Consider the following 20,778-nt stretch of genomic DNA (forward strand, 5'->3'; position numbering starts at 1 on the left):
AGCCTGACAGACTGATTTAGGTGAAGGAGAGGGGATCACTAACCTGCTTTTCTTTCTTCTGTATTTTCATTATCATCAACTTGAGGATGAATGTTACTTCTGCAAAACACAACACAAACACTCATAGTAAAGATCAGTGTAGCATCAGTGCTGGAAGCCTTTCAGCGTAATGCCCCCGACTGACTGCGTGAACCCCAGTGAAACGGGCAGGACAAACATCAGCCATGCTGGAATATTGTTAGCAGGGATGAGGAACAGTATCTACAGTCTACATCTCCTGATAAACAGGAATCCACCAACTTGTCTCAGACATAATCGTCACAGTTTGCCAGACCTTGACAAAACACAGAGCTTTAGGCCTTGCCCACACACACACACATTGTACAGTCAAACCTATTTGAGTTAAATGGTGCAAACAATGCTATGGGTTTGATACTGGTTACAGCATTTCAGTTTGTGCCTGTAAATTTACCAAAGCAAGCTAAGCAGAAATGAATGTCCACATACAGACTGGCAACAGTTTAACTAAATCAGCTTAAAATCACATCTCCAGTGAAAGCAGGGCAGTGCTGTGTGTCAAGCAGGCCTTCTGCTCAGATGCTCAAAGCCAGCAGAGAGAAGGCAAGTTAACACAGACACCTTCTCAGTTACCATAGAGCTCAGTGCACTGCCCACAGCGTGAACCAGAGGCAGGTGTCATCCACACCAACTTCACTGGACAGGAAGAACAATTAAAAACCCTGCCATATGCGAAAAGCAAAAGGGAAAGAATCAGAGAGGGCAAGCACTAGTTATAAACCAAGAAGAAAGCTCTTCCCCCTCATTGTTTCGACAGCCCTTCATCTCCTTCATTCTGGTGTGTGTGTTTGTAACCACCCTTTGGAAACCTGGGCTTGAAATTGTTTCCTTATTAAACAGTGCTTGCCTGTTCCTCCCCTCATGCGCGCACACGTGTACAAACCACACAATTTTGTCACTGAAGGGCAACCCATCAGCAATGGGCTGCCACGATCATGGGCGCTGGATGTCAGATGCTGAGTTAGGAGAAGTGAAGCATTTATTTTGGAAAAAAATATTCAAACCCCGAACCTTCAGCATTGCAGCACAGAATGTGACCCATGCTAGCTGGTGGCAAGGGAAATCTATTATGCTAGAGGGGGGAATTGTGGGGAGTGAGGCCCAGTCTGATGTGATGACCCCAGAGGAGGGGGATGGGCCACTGGGGCCATTGACAGATCCAGGGGTGTAAGCCCAGCCCAGGTCTCTTCCACCCTCCTGCTCAGACAGCTCTCAGACATTTCCAGTGATGTGTTTGCTGCTGCTGCTGATGTGGTGGCAGCATGGGGTCAGCCATAGAAGGTTCCTGTGTTCAGTGATTCTGGCGACTCTCCCCAGAAGAACAGCACCACAGAACGGAAACAGCTGTTTGTAACAGTTTACATCTCAGCAAAAGATTAACAGAATTTCATGGGATTTGGGTCTGTTCTACATGGGGAAAATTACCAGCATAATTACTGGTATAATTATATTGCTCTTCTTGTTCTGGAATAAGAGTTTTACCAGCATAACTGGAGTGGTATAATAAATTATACCGGCAAATTTCCCCATGTAGATAAGCCCAAAGAACAGACACTTCTGTGGCCTGAGGTTCTTTCCCCTGCTGAACATCAAATGTCAGCTGTAAACAATAGTGAGACAAACATTTCTCAAAGAAAAGGTTGCAATAATCCTTTAAAATGAAAAATGTTAGACAACCTGAATATAGGGGTTGCTACCAGCTCTCTCCTTTTCTACTCTAGAGCATTTTGGCCTTGCCAGCCCCAAAGCAACCTCCTAACACACCAGTAACATCTCCCATCCACAAAGCGCCCACAGCTGTGCACAGACGTTTGCACCAAACCTTTAAGTGATTGCACTTGCTCTCAGCACCGCTAAACTCCATACCCTCCTCCGTAGTGTAGCACCAGCACAGACGGCAAGCGCTGATGTAGCTGTTACTCCTGCTCCCCCTTCTGTGACAGCTCAGAATGCTGGCTCCATCATCCCACCAGCCACGCCCCTGCCAGGGGCATTCACCCCCAGGAAAAGCCCAGGTAGTCCCTGGTCACCCCTGCATCTGCCTGTCCTTCCTACCCCGACACTCCCACAGCATTGAACGAACATAAACAAACTGACAAAACTTATTAACAGATTGAAACAGATGGAACTTTCTAAAATATTTTTGGTCTCAGAGATTCATCTGCAAAACAAGAGACAAAACTCAAAGACAAGCGGCAGACACAGACACGTACGGACAGGGCCCTCCCGCATTGGACACATTTTGCTGCCTTGGAAGACCCACATCCATAAGACTGCAGAAAAGGGATTATTGGCTACAGGCTGCACAAGGTTCCCAAAGCCCCCCACCCCAAAGCAATCAGTTATCTCCCTATTGGGCACTGCCAAGTCAGCCCTGTCCCCATTCCTTGCAGAGATCAATACACCTCCACGGTCAATGCCTTAGGTGGAGGAGTGGTTGAGGGAACTTGATACTAAGGAGAAGGAAATGGTTCATGCAGCTGCCAATAAGGGGGGAAAAAATCAAAGTCTAGCAGCCTAACAGAAAGCCAACGTTTGTTCCTCCTGCAGCACTGGCCAGCAGTCCCCCTCAGCCTGGCACTTGGCTGCCAGCAGAGTAGGGACTCTCCACCCCAGCATTTGCATTACCAATGCAGGGATGTAGCAAGGCCCCTCCTCTGCTCCTCATGGTGCAGAGCAGATCCACATGGAGAAGGGTCCAGTTCACATGCTGGAACACACCAAAATAGGGGACAGGTGCAAAAGAGAGAGGGCTCAGAAACTGTCTCTGAAAGCTCTGAGTGAACAACTGTAACCAATGTAGAGGGCTGGGCAGCAACACTGCTCGACAGTGTCAGCTAACCAGGTCCAACTCCTCCTCCTGCAACATGCTCCAGGACACGTCCTGGTCCCTCCAGCCTCCTGGATGTGGTGAGGCCAGCACAGTTCCACTTTGCAAGAGGAGGCAGGATTTGTGGAACCCACCGAGCACAGGGTTACAGCCCTATGCACCACAGAGCTCAGCTTAACGGGAGCTCCCTGAAACCTAGCACACAGGGGAAAAGGCTGGGAAAGAGCAGGACTAGTAGGTGCTATGTGAATCCACCAGCTATTGTCCACGTGTACAATGTCACCACTCCCAGGAGCAGCACCTTCTGAAGAGCCCTTTCCCAGACTCATGTATAGGGCTTGGCACAGGCTTTGGGCAGAGGTGTTTTGCTGCTAGATTCACAGGAGTCACTAAGGGCTACTTCATGGTCTCAGGTTTCTCACCCCAAACTGGTTCTGCGTTCCTCAGCTAAGTACCTGTCCCCGACAAAGCCCCAGGATCAAGAACTTCCCACCTGACAAGCAGTGCAGGCGCAGGCATTATGGACTGGCTAGCACAGAGACAAGCAGCAGCTTAACATGGCACACTACGCTAGGAGCTCTCTGCTGCTACCTGCCCCAGCCATGTGAGATAAGGGGCTCATTATTTCTCATTTCCTGGCATCCTAATGAGAAAAAACAGCTGTGGCAATAGCTCTGCCCATGGCACACTACGCTAGGAGCTCTCTGCTGCTACCTGCCCCAGCCATGTGAGATAAGGGGCTCATTATTTCTCATTTCCTGGCATCCTAATGAGAAAAAACAGCTGTGGCAATAGCTCTGCCCTGGGCACAGCTGGTGAAGAGATGGGTTCAGGGCGTCAGTAGGACAGGCCTCAGCTGGTCTATTTTCATACATCTGCCTGTGAGATCTCATTGGGAAATGCCACCTTCCCAATGCGCCCTGCTAGAGCTGGGAATTCAGTCTGCCGGATCCAGTGGGTGAAGCCAGACTCCAGTGCACTGCCACTAGCCCAGAACCCTGCTGCGCAGCTAGGAGGGTTAATCTCACCTCAGACCACCACCACTAAAGCCAGCCTGGCTTTGGAGAGAGGGAGCAGCCAGGGTAACAGTTCCCCTCCCTCACAGAGGAGGTGCCATAGAGCCATTTAAGGGAGTGGCAGGGCTTAACTCTCCCTGGGGTGTGGTCGAGAAGGTGGTCTTGGCCCCTATTTTAAGGCCAGTCCTTGTCCCACCTGGCTCTCTCCTCCTCCCCTTGTATTGGTGTTTCCCACCCCATCTCCATTCCCCAGGCTCTCCCCATCCCCTGGTTATTCTGGCAATCTCCTCATCCCATGTTTTCCTGCTTCCTGCCCCCAATTCTCAATGGGATGGAGAATGGGGCTCAGCTTTCCAGATATGAAGAGCATCCTAGCACCACAGGTTTCCCCTGCACCCTCTCCCATGTGCAGAGGCCCCTGTGCTTGAGGCTGGGGACACTGAGCAGCCTGAGCCTCTTCTCACCCAGGTGTCTTCTCCCACAGTGGAGAGTGCAGACATGTCCCACATACACTCTGTGGGGAGACAGTCTTCCTCCCTCTCCCTCTCTACAAAGGACATGGGAAGCCAACGGGCCCTGCAAGTCATTTCGCTGCTGGCTGCAGGGCACTGGCCTAGTCCAACCCTTACATACTTCGGCATTAACACTAATGCCCCCACGCAGCATGTGGCTGCCAAGCAACTGAACCCTTCCACTAGTCTGAACTTCTGTGCATGACTAAGACCTCAGCGTGAACAGGGCCCATGTTCCCTCTCGGAGGCTAAACCATGCTCTGGATGCTCAGGTATTCCCTATTCATACTATTCACACAGCCCAGGAAAGCGAGCCATTGCTGTGGAGGGCAGCAAGCACAGGGCTCCAGCTGGCAGCATGTACCCCAAACATGAGCCAAACCCTATGCCAGCAGAGCCCACACCTGATCTAGGCATCCTATGCAACATCTGGGGAAGAGGATTTTAACAGGAAGCTCACTCACTAACCTGTGCTCCCTGCCTTATAAGCAAGCCTCCCTTCCCCATGAACGTGTGAGTCCCCAGTGGGAGGGATCTTGGGCTGCAAGATGAGCACATCACTGCAGCTGGATGTGTCTGCTAACACAATCAGCAACAAAGCTGACATTCAATTTGTCATCATTATGTTCCAGAGTTAACTGCCATTCGATGAACTGTTTTTTTCAGGCTCCCTGTAGACAGCACTGCACCTGTTCACACTCAGATAAGCATTTGAAGATTCATGGATTCCAAGGCCAGAAAAGACCACTGTGATCACAGAGTGTGAACTCCCATCTAACACAGGTCAGAGACCTCCTCCAAAATAATTCCTAGATCAGAGCTTTTAGAAGAACATCCCATCTTGAGTGTAGCCTTAGAATCATAGAATATCAGGGTTGGAAGGGACCCCAGAAGGTCATCTAGTCCAACCCCCTGCTTGAAGCAGGACCAATTCCCAGTTAAATCATCCCAGCCAGGGCTTTGTCAAGCCTGACCTTAAAAACCTCTACGGAAGGAGATTCTACCACCTCCCTAGGTAACGCATTCCAGTGTTTCACCACCCTCTTAGTGAAAAAGTTTTTCCTAATATCCAACCTAAACCTCCCCCACTGCAACTTGAGACCATTACTCCTCGTTCTGTCATCTGCTACCATTGAGAACAGTCTAGAGCCATCCTCTTTGGAACCCCCTTTCAGGTAGTTGAAAGCAGCTATCAAATCCCCCCTCATTCTTCTCTTCTGCAGGCTAAACAATCCCAGCTCCCACAGCCTCTCCTCATAAGTCATGTGTTCTAGACCCCTAATCATTTTTGTTGGCCTTTGCTGGACTCTCTCCAATTTATCCACATCCTTCTTGTAGTGTGGGACCCAAAACTGGACACAGTACTCCAGATGAGGCCTCACCAATGTCGAATAGAGGGGAACGATCACGTCCCTCGATCTGCTCGCCATGCCCCTACTTATACATCCCAAAATGCCATTGGCCTTCTTGGCAACAAGGGCACACTGCTGGCTCATATCCAGCCTCTCGTCCACTGTCACCCGCAGGTCCCTCTCCGCAGAACTGCTTCCCAGCCATTCGGTCCCTAGTCTGTAGCGGTGCATTGGATTCTTCCATCCTAAGTGCAGGACCCTGCACTTATCCTTATTGAACCTCATCAGATTTCTTTTGGCCCAATCCTCCAATTTGTCTAGGTCCTTCTGTATCCTATCCCTCCCCTCCAGCGTATCTACCACTCCTCCCAGTTTAGTATCATCCGCAAATTTGCTGAGAGTGCAATCCACACCATCCTCCAGATCCTTGAAAGCAGAAGTGCTAGAAATCTGTCTGGGTTCTGGTTTGTTTTTAAGTGAAAACTTTGGTCCATTGCCATGGAGTGTGTGGTAGGAAATGCACTGGTGTCAATCCACCCCATGCCACAAAGCAGCACGTAACCAATCACGAGCTCTCCAAGCCATTAGCTCTCACAGTGGACAGTGAAACCCAGAGGCCCAGGGCTGATAGTACTATTCTAGCTATAACACACACTGGATTGAATAGCATCCCCTGGTCTCCTTCCAGCACTGGACGCACAGTGCAGGTGGTGTTGTGTCTTGCTTTGCCCAGGCACCCAGCAGCAACACGGCACCCAGTTTCTTCCAGTCACAGCACAGGAATGACTATTTCCAACACATGGCAGCGTGAGGCCAGGGTACAGTGAGGTGGATGTGGCATGAGTCCCCTCTCATCTGTGGAAAATGGAGCTTTTCCTAAAGTCAGACATACTCCCCTTCCAGAGTCTGTGTCACTTCAACAATGCTTCTCCTTCTGCAGGGTCCCTCCAAGCCAGGAGGGAGCTCCTGCCCACCCTTATCAGAGGGCTCCACCCTGGGGCCCCACACCATGAAGTGGGCATCCAGTCCTGTCCCACTCCACTTTCCCTAAAGCTAAACCCAGCAGCTTTTCCTTTGGGCTTCTCTCTGTCTGACTCACTTGCCAAACAGCCCCCACCTCCTCAGGGTCCTTGACCCTCCCTTCTTCCATAGCCCCTCTCCAGCTCTTCCATTGACTCTTTGCCTGGAGAAACCCACAGCTCCAGCCTCTTTAGTGGTCTCCAACTTGAACAGCTCTAGTAGCAGCTCCTGCTCCATCCAGGGCACTCTGCTCAGAGGTTTTATCCCCAATTCCATTTCCCAGCGTTACTTGCCAGCACCTAATTCCTAGACTTCCCTCTAGATTACAAGTCCCAGCATGCCTTGCTGCAGGGACAGAGCAGTGCTTGATTGTCAGTCTACCTTAAAGGGCCAGCACATCCACTTGTTACAGTACACAGTATGGAAGCAAATCTGGGTGCTCCTAGACCCAGGGAACTGGAGCCCAATCTCAAAATCTCACAGCTGATGACTACATTGTGCTCTTAGCACAATGTCTCCCCCATGGGTCACTGCCGGACCCTCAGACAGCTGGGGATGGTGTTTTGGTCTGGGTAGAGTGCAGCAGCTCCAGCAGGAGGCTTGAACTATTTCTTTCCCATCATTAAGTGGGATATAATTACTAGCTCTGCTGCAGCTCTACAACCTGCAGCCCTTCCCATCCACAGTCCCATCAGGCTGTATTGCCCCAGAACTGTACTTTTGGGGTTTGCTCCCCTTTACCTTCCTCTGAAGCTGAAGAATGGTGTTTTCAGCCTTTGTTAAGTTCCCTGCGTCCCTCTGGCGGACAAAGCGTTTTTGCCATGGCTGGAATGAGGCTGAAACGAGATGAATGCAGCTGCCAGTTTGACACATTCAGCTAGTGGTGCACGGACTTTATCGCAGCAAGACACCTGTGTGCAGCTGCACCAGCCAATTCCAGCTCTGGGAACAGCATGTGGCTGCATAGAACAGCCTGCAGGGGGAGCAAAGGATGAGATGCTCTCTACAAGATCTCGCACCAGTGGAATGAATTTGAACAGAAGAACAAATGGGACATTGGCAGTCCCCGTGGAGCCTCCCTTCCCTCTCCCATCCCTCATGGTGCAGAACGGAGGAGAAGGCTAGCATCATCTTCCACATTTCATTAGCAGAACTTCTCACTGTCTCACTCCAAAGCAAAGTATGAGAGCCCCCTTGTAAATCTGTAAGGGCTTCAGGAGTACCCCAGCCCTAAGTTTTGACCCAGCTTGACTCCTAGAAGCGAGAACACACAAAGCAGATTCCTCCAGGAGTTCCGCTGCAGGCTCAGGAGCTTCAAGGGAAGCAGGACTCTGAAGCCATCTGCTTTTTCTAGGCATCTGCTTGCAAGGTGGCACTTCAGCAACGCTCCCTGCAAGTAAACACAGATGCATTGCTACAAGACCCCCAGCTGCCAGGTTAGTCAGGGCTGAGCATATCAGTACCCAGCAATCCAGTGGGCAACTAAGAAACTAGTGGGATAGTCTTTAGGCCTTTTTAGTTTTGGTGCAAGAACTATGCCAGTCTGGGTCATACATGGTTCAACAACCAGTCCAGAGGTCCCATCCATCCTCCGTTAGCCCTCTGTTCAGTCTCTTTTTAACTTCAGTAGCTGCTAGAAGACAAGACAAGGATGTTAAAGGAGAAGGGTTTTTCAGAGTGCTGTGTGCAGCAAGGAGCTAGCAGACAGCAGTGCAGTGACTGTGAAGGCAACCCCTGCAGCATTTACATGCCCTTAAGGCCAGGGACATTATACCGGCATGGCTTTGCTTCACTGCCCTTGTCTCACTGCTCCCCTACCAACTCATCTGGCACCTGTCTCCACTCCGTCACCCACAAGTGCTGGGTGCTGCTGGTGCCAGAGCCTTCATCTCTGCAGGTCTCACCTACTTCATCCAGCTCATTTCAGATCGGAGCTGCAACAACCTCTCTTCCCACTGCCGAAATCCCTCAACGTCCCCTCCTGCTCCACTGTCATTTCCTTACTGCATTCAGATTTCTGCAAAGCATGCTAGGAAGGGAAGGAGTTTGCATGAAAGAGCACCACATGATCATCAAGACCCACCAGCACACCCGGAGGGAACAGAAAGAACTTCAGCTCCTCTCATCAGCACAGGCAAATCCCCTAACAGCACAGCAGTTCCCCAGTGCTACTGGGCTGGGTCAGCACTAGGTATGAGCCCAAGCCCCAGGAGGAGACTTCAGAGTGCTACCTGGTGAGCCACAAGGACACTCGAGGAGGATGGCCCAGTGGTGCTGGGAATAGTGGTAATGGACCAAAATCACGATCCTGTGCAGCTAAGGGGAAGTGCTGTGAAGGAATCATTTAGGGAAGCCCCACCTGCAATCAGATTTCAGCAGAACTGTCACAACAGGGTGTCTCCCGCTCAAACTCATTCAGTTGGAGCAAACTGAACAAACAGGGTAGATCTAAATCTTAAGAGCCAAAATATTCACCCAGGTTTCCTGGCCAAATTCCACCAGGACAATTGCAGTCTGTCTCTCTAAGTTGTCTTTGCAGCTGCAACAGGATAGGGTATTTTTCTTCACAGCCCATTCAAAGATGCTGGGTGGCACCTCTATGCACTTTTAAACAGCTGCCATGTTCCACCACAGAGGTAGCAGCAGTCTAGCAATGAGTGGAGGGATTGCAGTTTCTGTACAGAGATACCGTATGCCCTTACGGTTTTGCAGTTGTTAAGCATAACTGGTTATTGCTGTTTTTAACACCATTTTTTTAAATTTACAAAACAATTGCATTGAAGTTTGCTGTACACATAACATATAAGCTCCCTGGGATAAACTATTATGTCTCTAAGACCAGGTTAGCTAATGCTGTGAGCCCGAAAGAAAATATCTCAGTGTTTGGGGGTAGCAGGGAGAAGAGAAGACAAAAAAGCTCCTCTCCCCCCAGTAAACATTTACCCAAATGGGTATTCAATTCAATTCCAAGGTCTAATCTTTCCTATTTCCCCTTCTCATTCCCACTTCTTCCCCTGACAGTCCTCCTCAGAGCTCACTCAAGATGGAACAAGCTCAGACATGGTCACCATGCAGGTTCTTGTTCCTTAAATAGTTTATGTATGAGTGTCACTCCATTCTGTGAGCCAAAGCCATACTCAGATAAGAAATCCTTTTGCAGGGAGAAATATCTCTATAAGAATCAAGAAAATCATCTGGCTGCTCAGCCTTCCACTTGCTGCCAAAACTAATGGAAAGACATGTATGGATTACACACAAATGGCTGGAAATCATTATCCAGTGAGGAGAATTCTCTTGCAGCTAATTCCCACGTAGATATGGAGAAATGGATGAGGGATTGGCCCATATCCTCCCAACTACACACACTGCATGCACTGTGACGCTTACAAGGTCTAAGAGACTCAGGGCTTGGCTACACTTGCGAGTTACAGCGCAATAAAGGAGCCCCGGGCACACTGGTAAGGCACGGAGCGCTCTGACTCTGCGGCTACAGGGCTGCTGGTACTCCACCTCGGCGAGTGGAATAACGTTTGCTGCGCCCCTCGCTGGAGCACCATGGCGCCAGTGTGAACAAGGTGTTGCTTTACTGCGCTCTGATCAGCCTCCGGAAGCGTCCCATAACCACTTTAAGTCAAGCGGCCACTCTTGTCATTGTTTGGAATCGGCGGTAGGAATGCGGAAATGCCCGTTGAAAGCTCCGATTCTGACAACCGACTGCTTATCTGGTCCGAGACAAAGCAACCATTAGTGTGGAATGCTGGGGGGGGGGAGCAGGAGGATCTGCTGCTGTCTGAACTTATAAGACAGCACGCTGACATGCTCTCAGCCCCCCAAAAACCCACTCTCTCTCCCCCCACATACACACAACACACTCCCTGTCACACTCCACCCCCCCCATTTGAAAAGCATGTTGCAGCCACTTGCATGCTGGGATAGCTGCCCATAATGAACCGCTCCCAATGCCGCTGCAAGTGCCCAAATGTGGCCACACCAGTGCACTTGAAGCTGTCAGTATGGACAGACTCCAGCACTTTCCCTACTGCGCTCTCCGAAGGCTGGTTTAACTCAAAGTGCTCTACATCTGTAAGTGCAGCCATGCCCTCAGAAGCGAAGTATTAGTGCAAATCAATGTGGCTTTACGCCAGGAAGACCAACAACAGAGGTTCTTTTTGCACGGAGGCAGCTAGTGGAAAAAGAAAAATATATTCATATGGTGTTTACTGACCAAGTTCCAAAAGAAGTCATCTAATGGAATGTGAGGGAGAAAACGGTACCAGAACTTGTTCAAGGCACATATGTAGAAGTAACAGTAGTAGTTAGAACTTCTAGGGGTGAAACTGATGAACTATGAATAAAGGTGGGAGTACGTCAGGGATCAGCATTGAGCCCTCTCTTGTTTATCCTCATCTTGGATACCCTCACAAGGAACATACAGAAGGAGGCACCTTTGTACATGTTGTTTGCAAATTATATTCTATTCAGTGAGGAGAAAGATGGTCTAGAAGAGCATCTTGATAAATGGAGAGATGTGCTGGAGAGACATAGGCTCAAAATAAGCCAAGGAAAAAGAGTATATGGTATATAATTTCAACAATGTGAATGCCACCTTTATGTACTCCTGAGGGAATTCTGTGCCAAAAAAATAAAAATTCTGCACACAGTATTTTCAAATTCTGCAAAATTCTGCATTTTATTTGTCAAAATAACACACTATAATCACACCAGTTTCAATTATTTTTGGTCATTTATTTCAAAATACCTGTCAGCAAGTACATCTGTAACAATACAGACAACAAAAAAAGATTCAGGAAATGTTTTTTGACAAATAGATTCCTTACTAGGCATATTAACACAGAACTCTGAGTAATAATTAATTTAAACTACAATACAGAACCGTGTTTCCCACACCTCTCAGAAGCAGTGCAAAGGCTTGAGAGTCAGGGGTAACGGAGGAGCTGAGGGAGAGGGAAGTAATTGCTGGGAAGGTGCCTGGGTGTCAACTTGGAGGATTGTTGGGAATGGGCGGGGAAAGTATGGAACAGGATTTTTGGGGTTTGGGGAGGGATTGTTAGGGAGCTTCCCCCAGGCAGACGCTGGCTGAGCCCTAGCCTCTCCCAGTCAGGCACATCTGCTCCTATACCCATGTATCCCTCCACCCCCACTCAGACACTCACTCCCCACATCCCCATGTGTCTGTGCGCCCCCACTCAGCTACGCCATCCCTATACGGCCCTGCACCCCTTCTGGCCCTGCACCTCCTTCCCCCCTGTGGCCCTGCGCCTCCACTCCTATTCAGCACCTGCCCCAGTCTGTCCTCCCCCACTAGCCCTTATAAGCCACTGACTGACCCCCCCAGCAGCCCCACGCTGTCTCCCCATATCCCCTGACCTGGCTCAATAGGTGCTGTGAAGAAGGCAGGTTCTCTCTCTTCCCTAGCTGGCTGGGAGCTGCTGCTCTGTTCTAGCACCATAGGGCTCTCTGGTGAGCAAAATGCGGAACTGCAGCAACTTTCCAGCAGCTTTTTTCTGTGCAAATAATTAAAAATATTCACAGCTCATTAATTATGCACATACACAGTGGTGCAGAATTCCCTCAGGAGTACTTTATAAGACAGGGGACCATATCCTGGAAAGCAGCAACTCTAAAAAGGACTCGGGGGTCAGTGTGGAAGCCAACTGAACATGAACTCCCAGTACGATACCAGAGTCAAAAGGGATAATATGATCCTTGGCTACATACACAGGAGATTAGGGAGCAGGACCAGAGAGGGAACGTTACCTGTTTACAATATTGGTGAGACCATTATCAGGCTACAGTTCTATCATTTCCTCTGTGGGTGTACGTGCCTACACAGATGCTGAGAATGCATGTGTAGTCTTTACCAAGGGAAAATCGAAGTGCAAAAAGGAGTTCTTGCATTTAGCTCTGAGCACATTGAGTGCTGTGATGCAGGACTAACCCCCACGTTAGTTCTGTCTCCCACACACCAGACCCTCCCCTGGTGGTTGGGAGCTTCCTTACTCCAGCGGAACATGGCTGTAGTTGGAGGCCCTGCTGACAGAAGAAAGGTGAGCGCTCAGGTAGCAAGGACCAGGCCCATGGATGGCTTTGACTAACTGGAGAGAGGCCTTAAGTTGGACTCTTTTTGGGGGGACCCAGTGCACAGCAGAGGACTGAATGATGTACATACAGCCACCTGTGCTCCTAAGTACATGGCCTACTTGTTTTGTACCAGGTGGAGTTTTCTGGGGGCATGGGGATTCATTCCTACTCAGATATGACAATTACCAAGATAAAAGTCACCATGAGATAGCAGTGTGGGGATGGGCAGGCATGGGTCTTAGTCCAGCCCCTAGTGGACACGGACTCACACCTTGAGTCATCACCACAGCTGGACTAACTGACATCCTGGCCAGCTGCCTCAGCAGAGTGGCCCAGAAGTGAGTAGAGTCTAAATCTCCCTCTTCTTCCTTGCAGAGCAAAGGAGAGCTGAGACAGGGCAGCATCAGAGGGCTAAACAGGGCAACTCAGGGGAAGCCTGCCCTAGAGGTGACCACAATGACAATAAGGCTCTTTCTCTTAACGGTGCTGTAGGGTATTCCTGGCCTCCTGAATAAATCTACAACTAACTGGGCCTCCCCCTCTGATATAATCACCCCCAAACCCCCAGGATTCTGTACTCTGGAGACAGGAGCCTCTCCAGGTGCTTGCTCAGGTAGAGCTGTTGCTACATGATCTTTGCATTAACACACCATCATGCAGTTTTGGCAGCCTATGTTAAATACCCAGTGGAGAAGGAGAATTACAGTGCTGCCACTTAAGCAGTTTGCTAACCTGATCATTTCAAAACTGTGTAATAATTATACATTATGTCATTAATTACACATGTCAGTGGGCCACACCAGGTTGGAATGATTTAAAATCAAAAGGTATTTAAATCAGAGTTGAAGCATGACTTAGAATCAGCAAGCAGAAACCTTGATTTTAAATTATGTTTACATTTGAGCTTTTTATTTTCTTCAAGAAAGGCTGAATTTCCATTGGTTGGTAACCATTAAAACATGGTGATTTGCAATTAAATATAGCATTTGTGCTAAATTTGGTGCTTCTTTGTGCTAACCAGGAGGATACACTAAAGACATATACATTTATTTAACCAAGTATATAACTTAACTTACATTTATCCAGATTCTTAATTTTTACATTTTTCTATGATGGCAGAAAATGGGGAATGATGCATTTCTTGTTTAACAGATCAATTTTTTACTTGTGATTTGTATCAAGCTTTATTTAAATGGAAATCCAAATTCAGTTAAATACACACGAAAACAGCATTACACTTTATTTTTATTAAATAAAACTACCTTAAATGTGCTGGGTGCACAAGAAAAAAGTTTAACAGGTTTTGCATTTAAAACTGATTAAACAACAGTAGTATTATTTGTATTTTGTGAAAGGTTTGTTTCTGGTCACCATGTCCTCGAAGATGTTAGAACTAGTAGATTTCAACTTCTCACACTCAGTTTTTATTGATAGATTAGAAGAGGAAAACAAGCTTTCCTGCTTTTTCAACTCCCAACTAGTTTAATTTATGAACTGGTCATTGAACTTCTGGCATATGGCTTCTGACAGCACCAAACAATGAAAGCAGTTAGGTAAGTGACGCAGCCACTCTATCAAGGCAGCCTCATCCAGAGTGCATTCATTCACCCTCAAGATGATAAAGAGAACAGTCCATAACCAGATGCGGTTTGTTCTTGAGCTCCAGAGGCAGGACGGGGAGTTTAAGAAGCCGCAACAGTAAAGATGTAAGTTAAACCACCTGTGACAACGTATCCTGTTGTAACAAGGAAGGCTTTTTCAGTTCATAGGGTTGTTCCAAGGGGAATGTGAGAGCTCACCCAGAGAGACTAGGGAACACAGGTCTGAGTTGTCTATGTTCCCAGAAATGTGCCACTGATCCAAAAATACAGTCCCATACCACCTCTTGCCACGGTATATTAGAAAGGCCTGATGAACTATCTGAGACACTCAACTATTTCAGAAAAGGGGCATCTTGACTTTAGCTAGCATTTTTTGTGTGGCTTTGAGATGGAACTGTGAAATAAACTTTGATAGCTGGCTGGACACAGTAATGTGGCCAGAACCCAACCTTCATACCTAATCATGAGGGGAGCAATGCCAGCCAAGACCAGTAATTGAACTGAACTAACTGAATAAACTGAAATGAAGAAAATATTCTCTCTGCAGCTGCAAAAGTCTACCACTGTGAAAAGCTTCAAACAACTCTGGTTCCAGATGCTTAGCCAGTGACTTTCATCAGTTCAGGAAGTTGACTTTGTTTAAAACTTGGCAGCAAACATGTAATGCTTAATATTGTTTATTATTTGATATTTTAATAGATAATAAGTTTAGGTCTTAACATACATTGTCAATTTCAAGTTTAATTTTAAATATATTTTAAAAAAAAACCACACAAACATTCAATTTAAATTAAAAAATCTGACCTGGTTATTTTTAAAAAGCACGGGTTTTTATCCACCCTGGGATCCATTCTGTCAATCACTTGATATGTTACAAATACGCCCAGGGGTGGGGGGAGAAGGACCTCTGGAGCATGCAGAGCATATGAACCATCTCCACATCTGCCCTTTATTCTGAGAGTGTCATGTTTCCTATTGCCCCAGGACCTCAGCCCCATGCTGGCCTCATGGGCTGGTACCCTTTTACTAACATAGCATCTCCAGTTGGGGAACACGAATGGTGCACCCTCCTTGAAAGTACCTCCATGCTGGCATGCAACTATATTGAGATCCTCACTTAATTAGCATGGAAATAGCTAGTTAAGTATGTGCAGATTAACCAGACTCTAATCTCAAATGAGACAGCCCAATTTTCTAAATGAGTTTAAGGTTTTCATATGGAGATCAACATGTTCTCACTAGTGCCTCATGTAAGTGCACCTGAGTCATCTGAGGCAGTTTTATTACCACTGGCACAAATGAGGAGTTTTATGCTCCATTCTCAAGTCTTTATGTCTTTTTAACCCAATGTAATTTGTGTGTTTCATGCCAGTACTGCCAGCCTGCACAACACTAGTGCCACCCTGTCACCAATGCACAAGGCTGGTGCAGCCTACAGTGAATCCTCCCCTCTTTGGTTTATTATTATTGCCCTGAAAACATGGCACATCCCTGCACCAGGCTAAAGCTCACATTTCCCATCATTTCCACTGAGGCCCTCATGTCAGTATGAATGGAGCTGTACACATGTATGTACATACATGTGCGTGCGCACACACAAATTCCATTTAAATCTACTTCTGCACAAAATGTCACCCAAGCTCCCAGAGTGAGTGAATAGGAAACCCAGAGACCACAGCTGCCTTAGGAGATGTCCAAGGTCATTTCTGACATTTCTGCTCTGCTGCTGAGGGATTCCTTTGCCATGTTCCTTTGAAACGTTGCTTACAGGCTACCATCACCTCTAGGAATTTTGTAGAGTTACAAAGAGCTAACATTGAGAAGCTGTATTCAATCAGATTGCCACAATTACACATGCAAAACACACACGCATACCCCTAACTTGTGCATACAATCACAGATATACCTGGTAAATAACCATTAAGCACAGCCATCTGCACCTGCAACTCCAGAGGCACATGCATACTTCACGTCACCTGTGAATGAGAGAAGTTAAAAGATGGACTGATTTGCACATACAATTTGATGGAGAAAAGGCGGCTAATTTTGGGGGGCAAAAAACGACCATTTGCAGCAGATACTCAATGGGAGCAGAAACCCTGGGAAAAAGGAATGCAGAAAGTGACTCTGGTAGCAGAAAGAAAAGGAGTACTTGTGGCACCTTAGAGACTAACCAATTTATTTGAGCATGAGCTTTCATGAGCTACAGCTCACTTCATCAGATGCATACCGTGGAAACTGCAGTAGACATTATATACACACAGAGACCATGAAACAATAAGGAGGGTAGAACAAGTCACTAATTCAGAGTGATCTGAACCACTTGGTAAACTGGGCACAAGCAAACAAACAGTGTGTATTTTAATGATTACATGTAAATGCATACATCTAGGGGCAAAGAACATAGGCAATACTTACATTATGGGGGACACTATCCTGGAAAGCATAGATGCTGAAAAAGATTTGGGAGTCGTGGCAAATAAGCAGTTGAACATGACTTCACAGTGTGATGCTGTGGCCAAAAGAGCGAAGACGGTCCTAGGATACGTAAACAAGGGAATCTTGAGTAGGAACAGAGAGGTAATTTCACTTCTGTATTTGCCACTGATGCAACTGCTGCTGGAATACTGTGTCCATGGTTCAAGAAGGATGTTGATAAATTGAAAAGGGTTCAGAGAAAAGCCAGGAGAATGACTGAAGGATTATAAAACATGCCTTACAGTGATAGACTCAAAGAGCTCAATCTGCTTAGCTTAAAGAGAAGGTTAAGGGGTGAACAGATCACAGTCTAAAGAATCTACACGAGGAACAAATATTTAACAATGGGTCCTTCAATCTAGCACAGAAAGGTCTAACATGATCCAATGATTGGAAGTTGAAACTGAAACAATTCAGACTGGAAATAAGACACGATTTTTTAACAGTGAGGGTAATTAACCACTGGGAAAACGTACCAAGAGTCATGATATGATTCTCCATCACCAACAATTTTTAAACAAGATTGGATGTTTTTCTCCAAGATCTGCTCTAGGAATTATTGTGGGAAGTTCCATGGCCTGTGCTATACAGGAGGCCAGAGAAGATGATCAGAGTGGTCCCCACTTCTGACCTTGGAATCTATGAACCTATGCCATTGCAACAGAGAGTCAGCATGTCTGTGGGAGAGAAGAGGTCCTGGCAAGAAGGGCAATGTGCATTTTCAAAACTTTCTATCATGCAGCATAGCAGCCTCCCATTATCCAGCTCCTCGCACACAGTTTGAAAATCTAGCTGGTTTCTCCAAATGAGTAAGGTGCGCACTTGGGTGCCCAGTTTTCATGTGCAGCTTCTATAACTGCATGTGCAAATTGCATAATTATGAGCACAAATGGCCTAAGTGTCCATTTGCAAATACAGTTACCTCAACTGCGCATACAATGATGTTGACCACACAAATGAATTGGGCATGTAAATACATATACATTTCTGCATCCAGACTACTGGAATAGCAGCCCTTTCACATCAAGACAGATCAGTTTCTACAGAAAGCAGAGGCTGGACACTTGTTGAGGTATGTCTACTCTGCAAAATGACCCACAGCAGCAAGTCTCAGAGCTTAGGTCAACAAACTCAGTCTCACAGACCTTGTGCTACAAGGCTCAAAATATCAGCATAGATATTTGGGCTTTGAGACCCACCTCCCTCTCCAAGTTTCAGAGCCTGAACCTCTGCATTGTTGTTCTTAGTCCTGTACCACAAGCCTGAGAGTGTGACAGTCTGTATCCCTTTGCTCACCTCTTTTACAGAAATATGATAAATTTTGTACAAAGTATGCTGTGAGGTATCATTTAAAAACTCCTAATTTGCTGACTGTTGTCCTGGTATGTGTGGCAACACTGCATATAAAGTTATAAAATTCCTCTTGGTGGTATTACTAAAACATCTTCCAAGTCTGGGGAGCAGCCACAAACCAGTTCCCCAGAGGCAGAAAGCTAGCCAATGCATCAGCCAGATGTCAACAAAATCAAATGGATTATCATCGGTTTAAGTGGCCATTCTCTGGCAGGAAAGATGATGTGGCGAAAATCTACATCCTGACAAAGGAACAGCTGGGGGTTCCCATCCACACAGACTTTCGGTCTCTGAGAATCATCTCCACTGAGGTTCAGAAGAGAAAGAATGATAAAAAGTGGATAACAGACACCCCAGATTATTCCTTCCTTTTTCTCTCTACCCATGGCATACACAACCATCTGAAGAACAAAAGGAAGCAACACTGGACTGGGGGAGGGATCCTGCCTGAAATTCAGCCAGCAAGATTGCTGTAACATGGGGTGAGACACTTTTGCTTTGAATTCACTTAGCTTAAGTTTGATATTATTTAGGTTTTATTTTTGTTTTCTTGTAACCAATTCTGACTTTCATGTCTCATTATGGGTAATCAATTAAAATCTATATTTTTTAGTTAATAAATTTGTTTTGTTGTTTTATCTAAACTAGTGTGTTTGCACTGAAGAGTTTGGGAAACTCCATTTGGGAAAACAGGATTAGTGCAAATCATTTTCTATCAATAAAATGACAGACTTTATACGAGCTTGTATTGTCCAGAAGTAAGCGGGGCAGTACAAGACGTACATTTCTGGGGGAAGTCTGGGACTGGAAATTGTCTGGTGTTGCTCTGCAGTGTAATTCAAGGGTAGCTGGCTACAGCACTCATACACTATAGCTGGGAGTAACTTACCTGCTGGAGGCTTTGTGGGGGCAGACCAGGAGTGGTAAGCTCCCACAGCAAAGCCGTACAAAAGGCACCTCAGGGTGGAAAACTGAGGGGACAGCTGTTCATCAGTCCAAATTGTACCTTGGGTAATGTCACACAGCTGACCTAGGCTCTAAGACTTGCTGTGGCAGGTCTTTTTCTTGCAGTGTAGATGTTCCATGGGAGGCAGCAGTTATTCCTCCCAAGGATTGTGAAAGGGCCGGTTAACACATGCGTCTCACCAAGGAAGGGTGGCATGCTGCAGAAACCTCACAGCACTGGAGATGGATGCAGTTACAGAAGGGTGTGAGGGTCTGCCCTGGGTGCCAAGGGAAAGCCATATGCACCACATTGGATCCCGGCAAGCAGAACTGCCGTGTCATTAACAGCAGCTGTGGGGGTCCACATGGAGCGCTTCACCGCAGCCCACCAGGGTCCTGCTTTTTTTGTCTGTTTATTCTGAGGGCCCCAGGTCTCTCTCCTGCCACCTCTCCCCTCTCCCCCATACACACTTCTCTCCCCCATCACAGGGTATATGAGGCATGACCTGCCTTGTCCCTGGCAAGGAGTGTTGCTACAGCTTTGGGGCCCAGTATTGGTCCCAGACCAGCTACCATGGGAAGCCATTGCCCTAGGTACTATGCAGTGGCCTTTCAGAAAGGAGTGGGGGCACCTCAGCCCAGAAGCCACCACCAGAGCTGGCAATAAACTGTCCCTTTGTCCAGAGCAGAGGCAACTGAATGTGCGGGGCCAGCAAGCCGACCCCCATGCACACCAAGGGCCTGGCTCAGCTCTCCTCTGGCAGGTACAGAAACACTGCTGGGACAGGCCTGCCAGCCCAATGCCTTTCACTAGCATTGCATTCACTTAAGGCTAAAATATTCTGACCTCTCATAGGCCAGTGGAATGACTCCAGCCAAAACCAGCCCTATTGCTATTCATCAAGCAAGTCCCCGCAAACAAGAAGAGTTTGCTGTGGCATAAGATTAGAGAGGACAAGTACAGCAGCTTGCTTCATGCTCACAGGTGAAGTCTTGATGCTCTCTGTTAGGCAGACTGGGTTCGTCAGCAACACCCCACCTTGCCAGCAGGTGGTGGGAAAGAATGCAGTGGGTTCTGCTGAGTAGTTGGTGAATGCAGCTTGCAAACCAACGGGCTACCAGGGAGGTGCGAGCAGCTCTCCAGGGAGAAAAAGATCTAGGGTGTGGGCAGACCAGCCCTGAGTGTGGGAGAAGAGCGCAGCAGAACAGCTCAGCTGATATCCTCTTATGGCCAATAAAGCCAGACTCCAGAAAGGAGGTGAGTTTATAACTAGGGACCTACCAAAATTCACGTTCATCTTGGTCAATTTAATGGTCATAAGATTTTTTTAAAATGTAAATTTCATGATTTCAGCTATTTAAATCTGAAATTTCACAATGTTCTAATTGTAGAGGTCCTGACCCAAAAGGAGTTGTGAGGGAGTCACAAGGTTATTGTCGGGGGGTTGCAGTACTGCCACCCTTACTTCTGTGCTGCTGCCTTCAGAGCTA

The 20,778-nt window shown here is 47.3% G+C and overlaps 1 protein-coding gene across 4 annotated transcripts in view; it reads right to left on the reverse strand.

Annotated features, from left to right (window-relative positions):
• Positions 1–20,778, reverse strand: part of CHD6 (chromodomain helicase DNA binding protein 6) — a 183,052-nt gene that overhangs the window by 121,097 nt on the left and 41,177 nt on the right. Inside the window, exons 2-3 of one of the 4 annotated variants that reach the window (XM_073309955.1) lie at positions 7,550–7,644; positions 44–99 (exon numbers count right to left, since the gene is read on the reverse strand). The exons of 1 other annotated variant lie outside the window; for it this stretch is intronic. In XM_073309955.1, coding sequence (XP_073166056.1) covers positions 44–76 — 33 coding nt within the window. In that variant the 5' untranslated portion in view covers positions 77–99; positions 7,550–7,644. Of the gene's footprint in view, positions 1–43; positions 100–7,549; positions 7,645–16,417; positions 16,488–20,778 lie in introns of all 4 variants that reach the window. 2 more of the 4 variants (XM_073309957.1, XM_073309953.1) reach the window with 2 other exon arrangements.

The sequence above is a fragment of the Lepidochelys kempii genome, chromosome 13 (assembly GCF_965140265.1).
Source record: "Lepidochelys kempii isolate rLepKem1 chromosome 13, rLepKem1.hap2, whole genome shotgun sequence".
NCBI classification, from domain to species: domain Eukaryota; kingdom Metazoa; phylum Chordata; order Testudines; family Cheloniidae; genus Lepidochelys; species Lepidochelys kempii.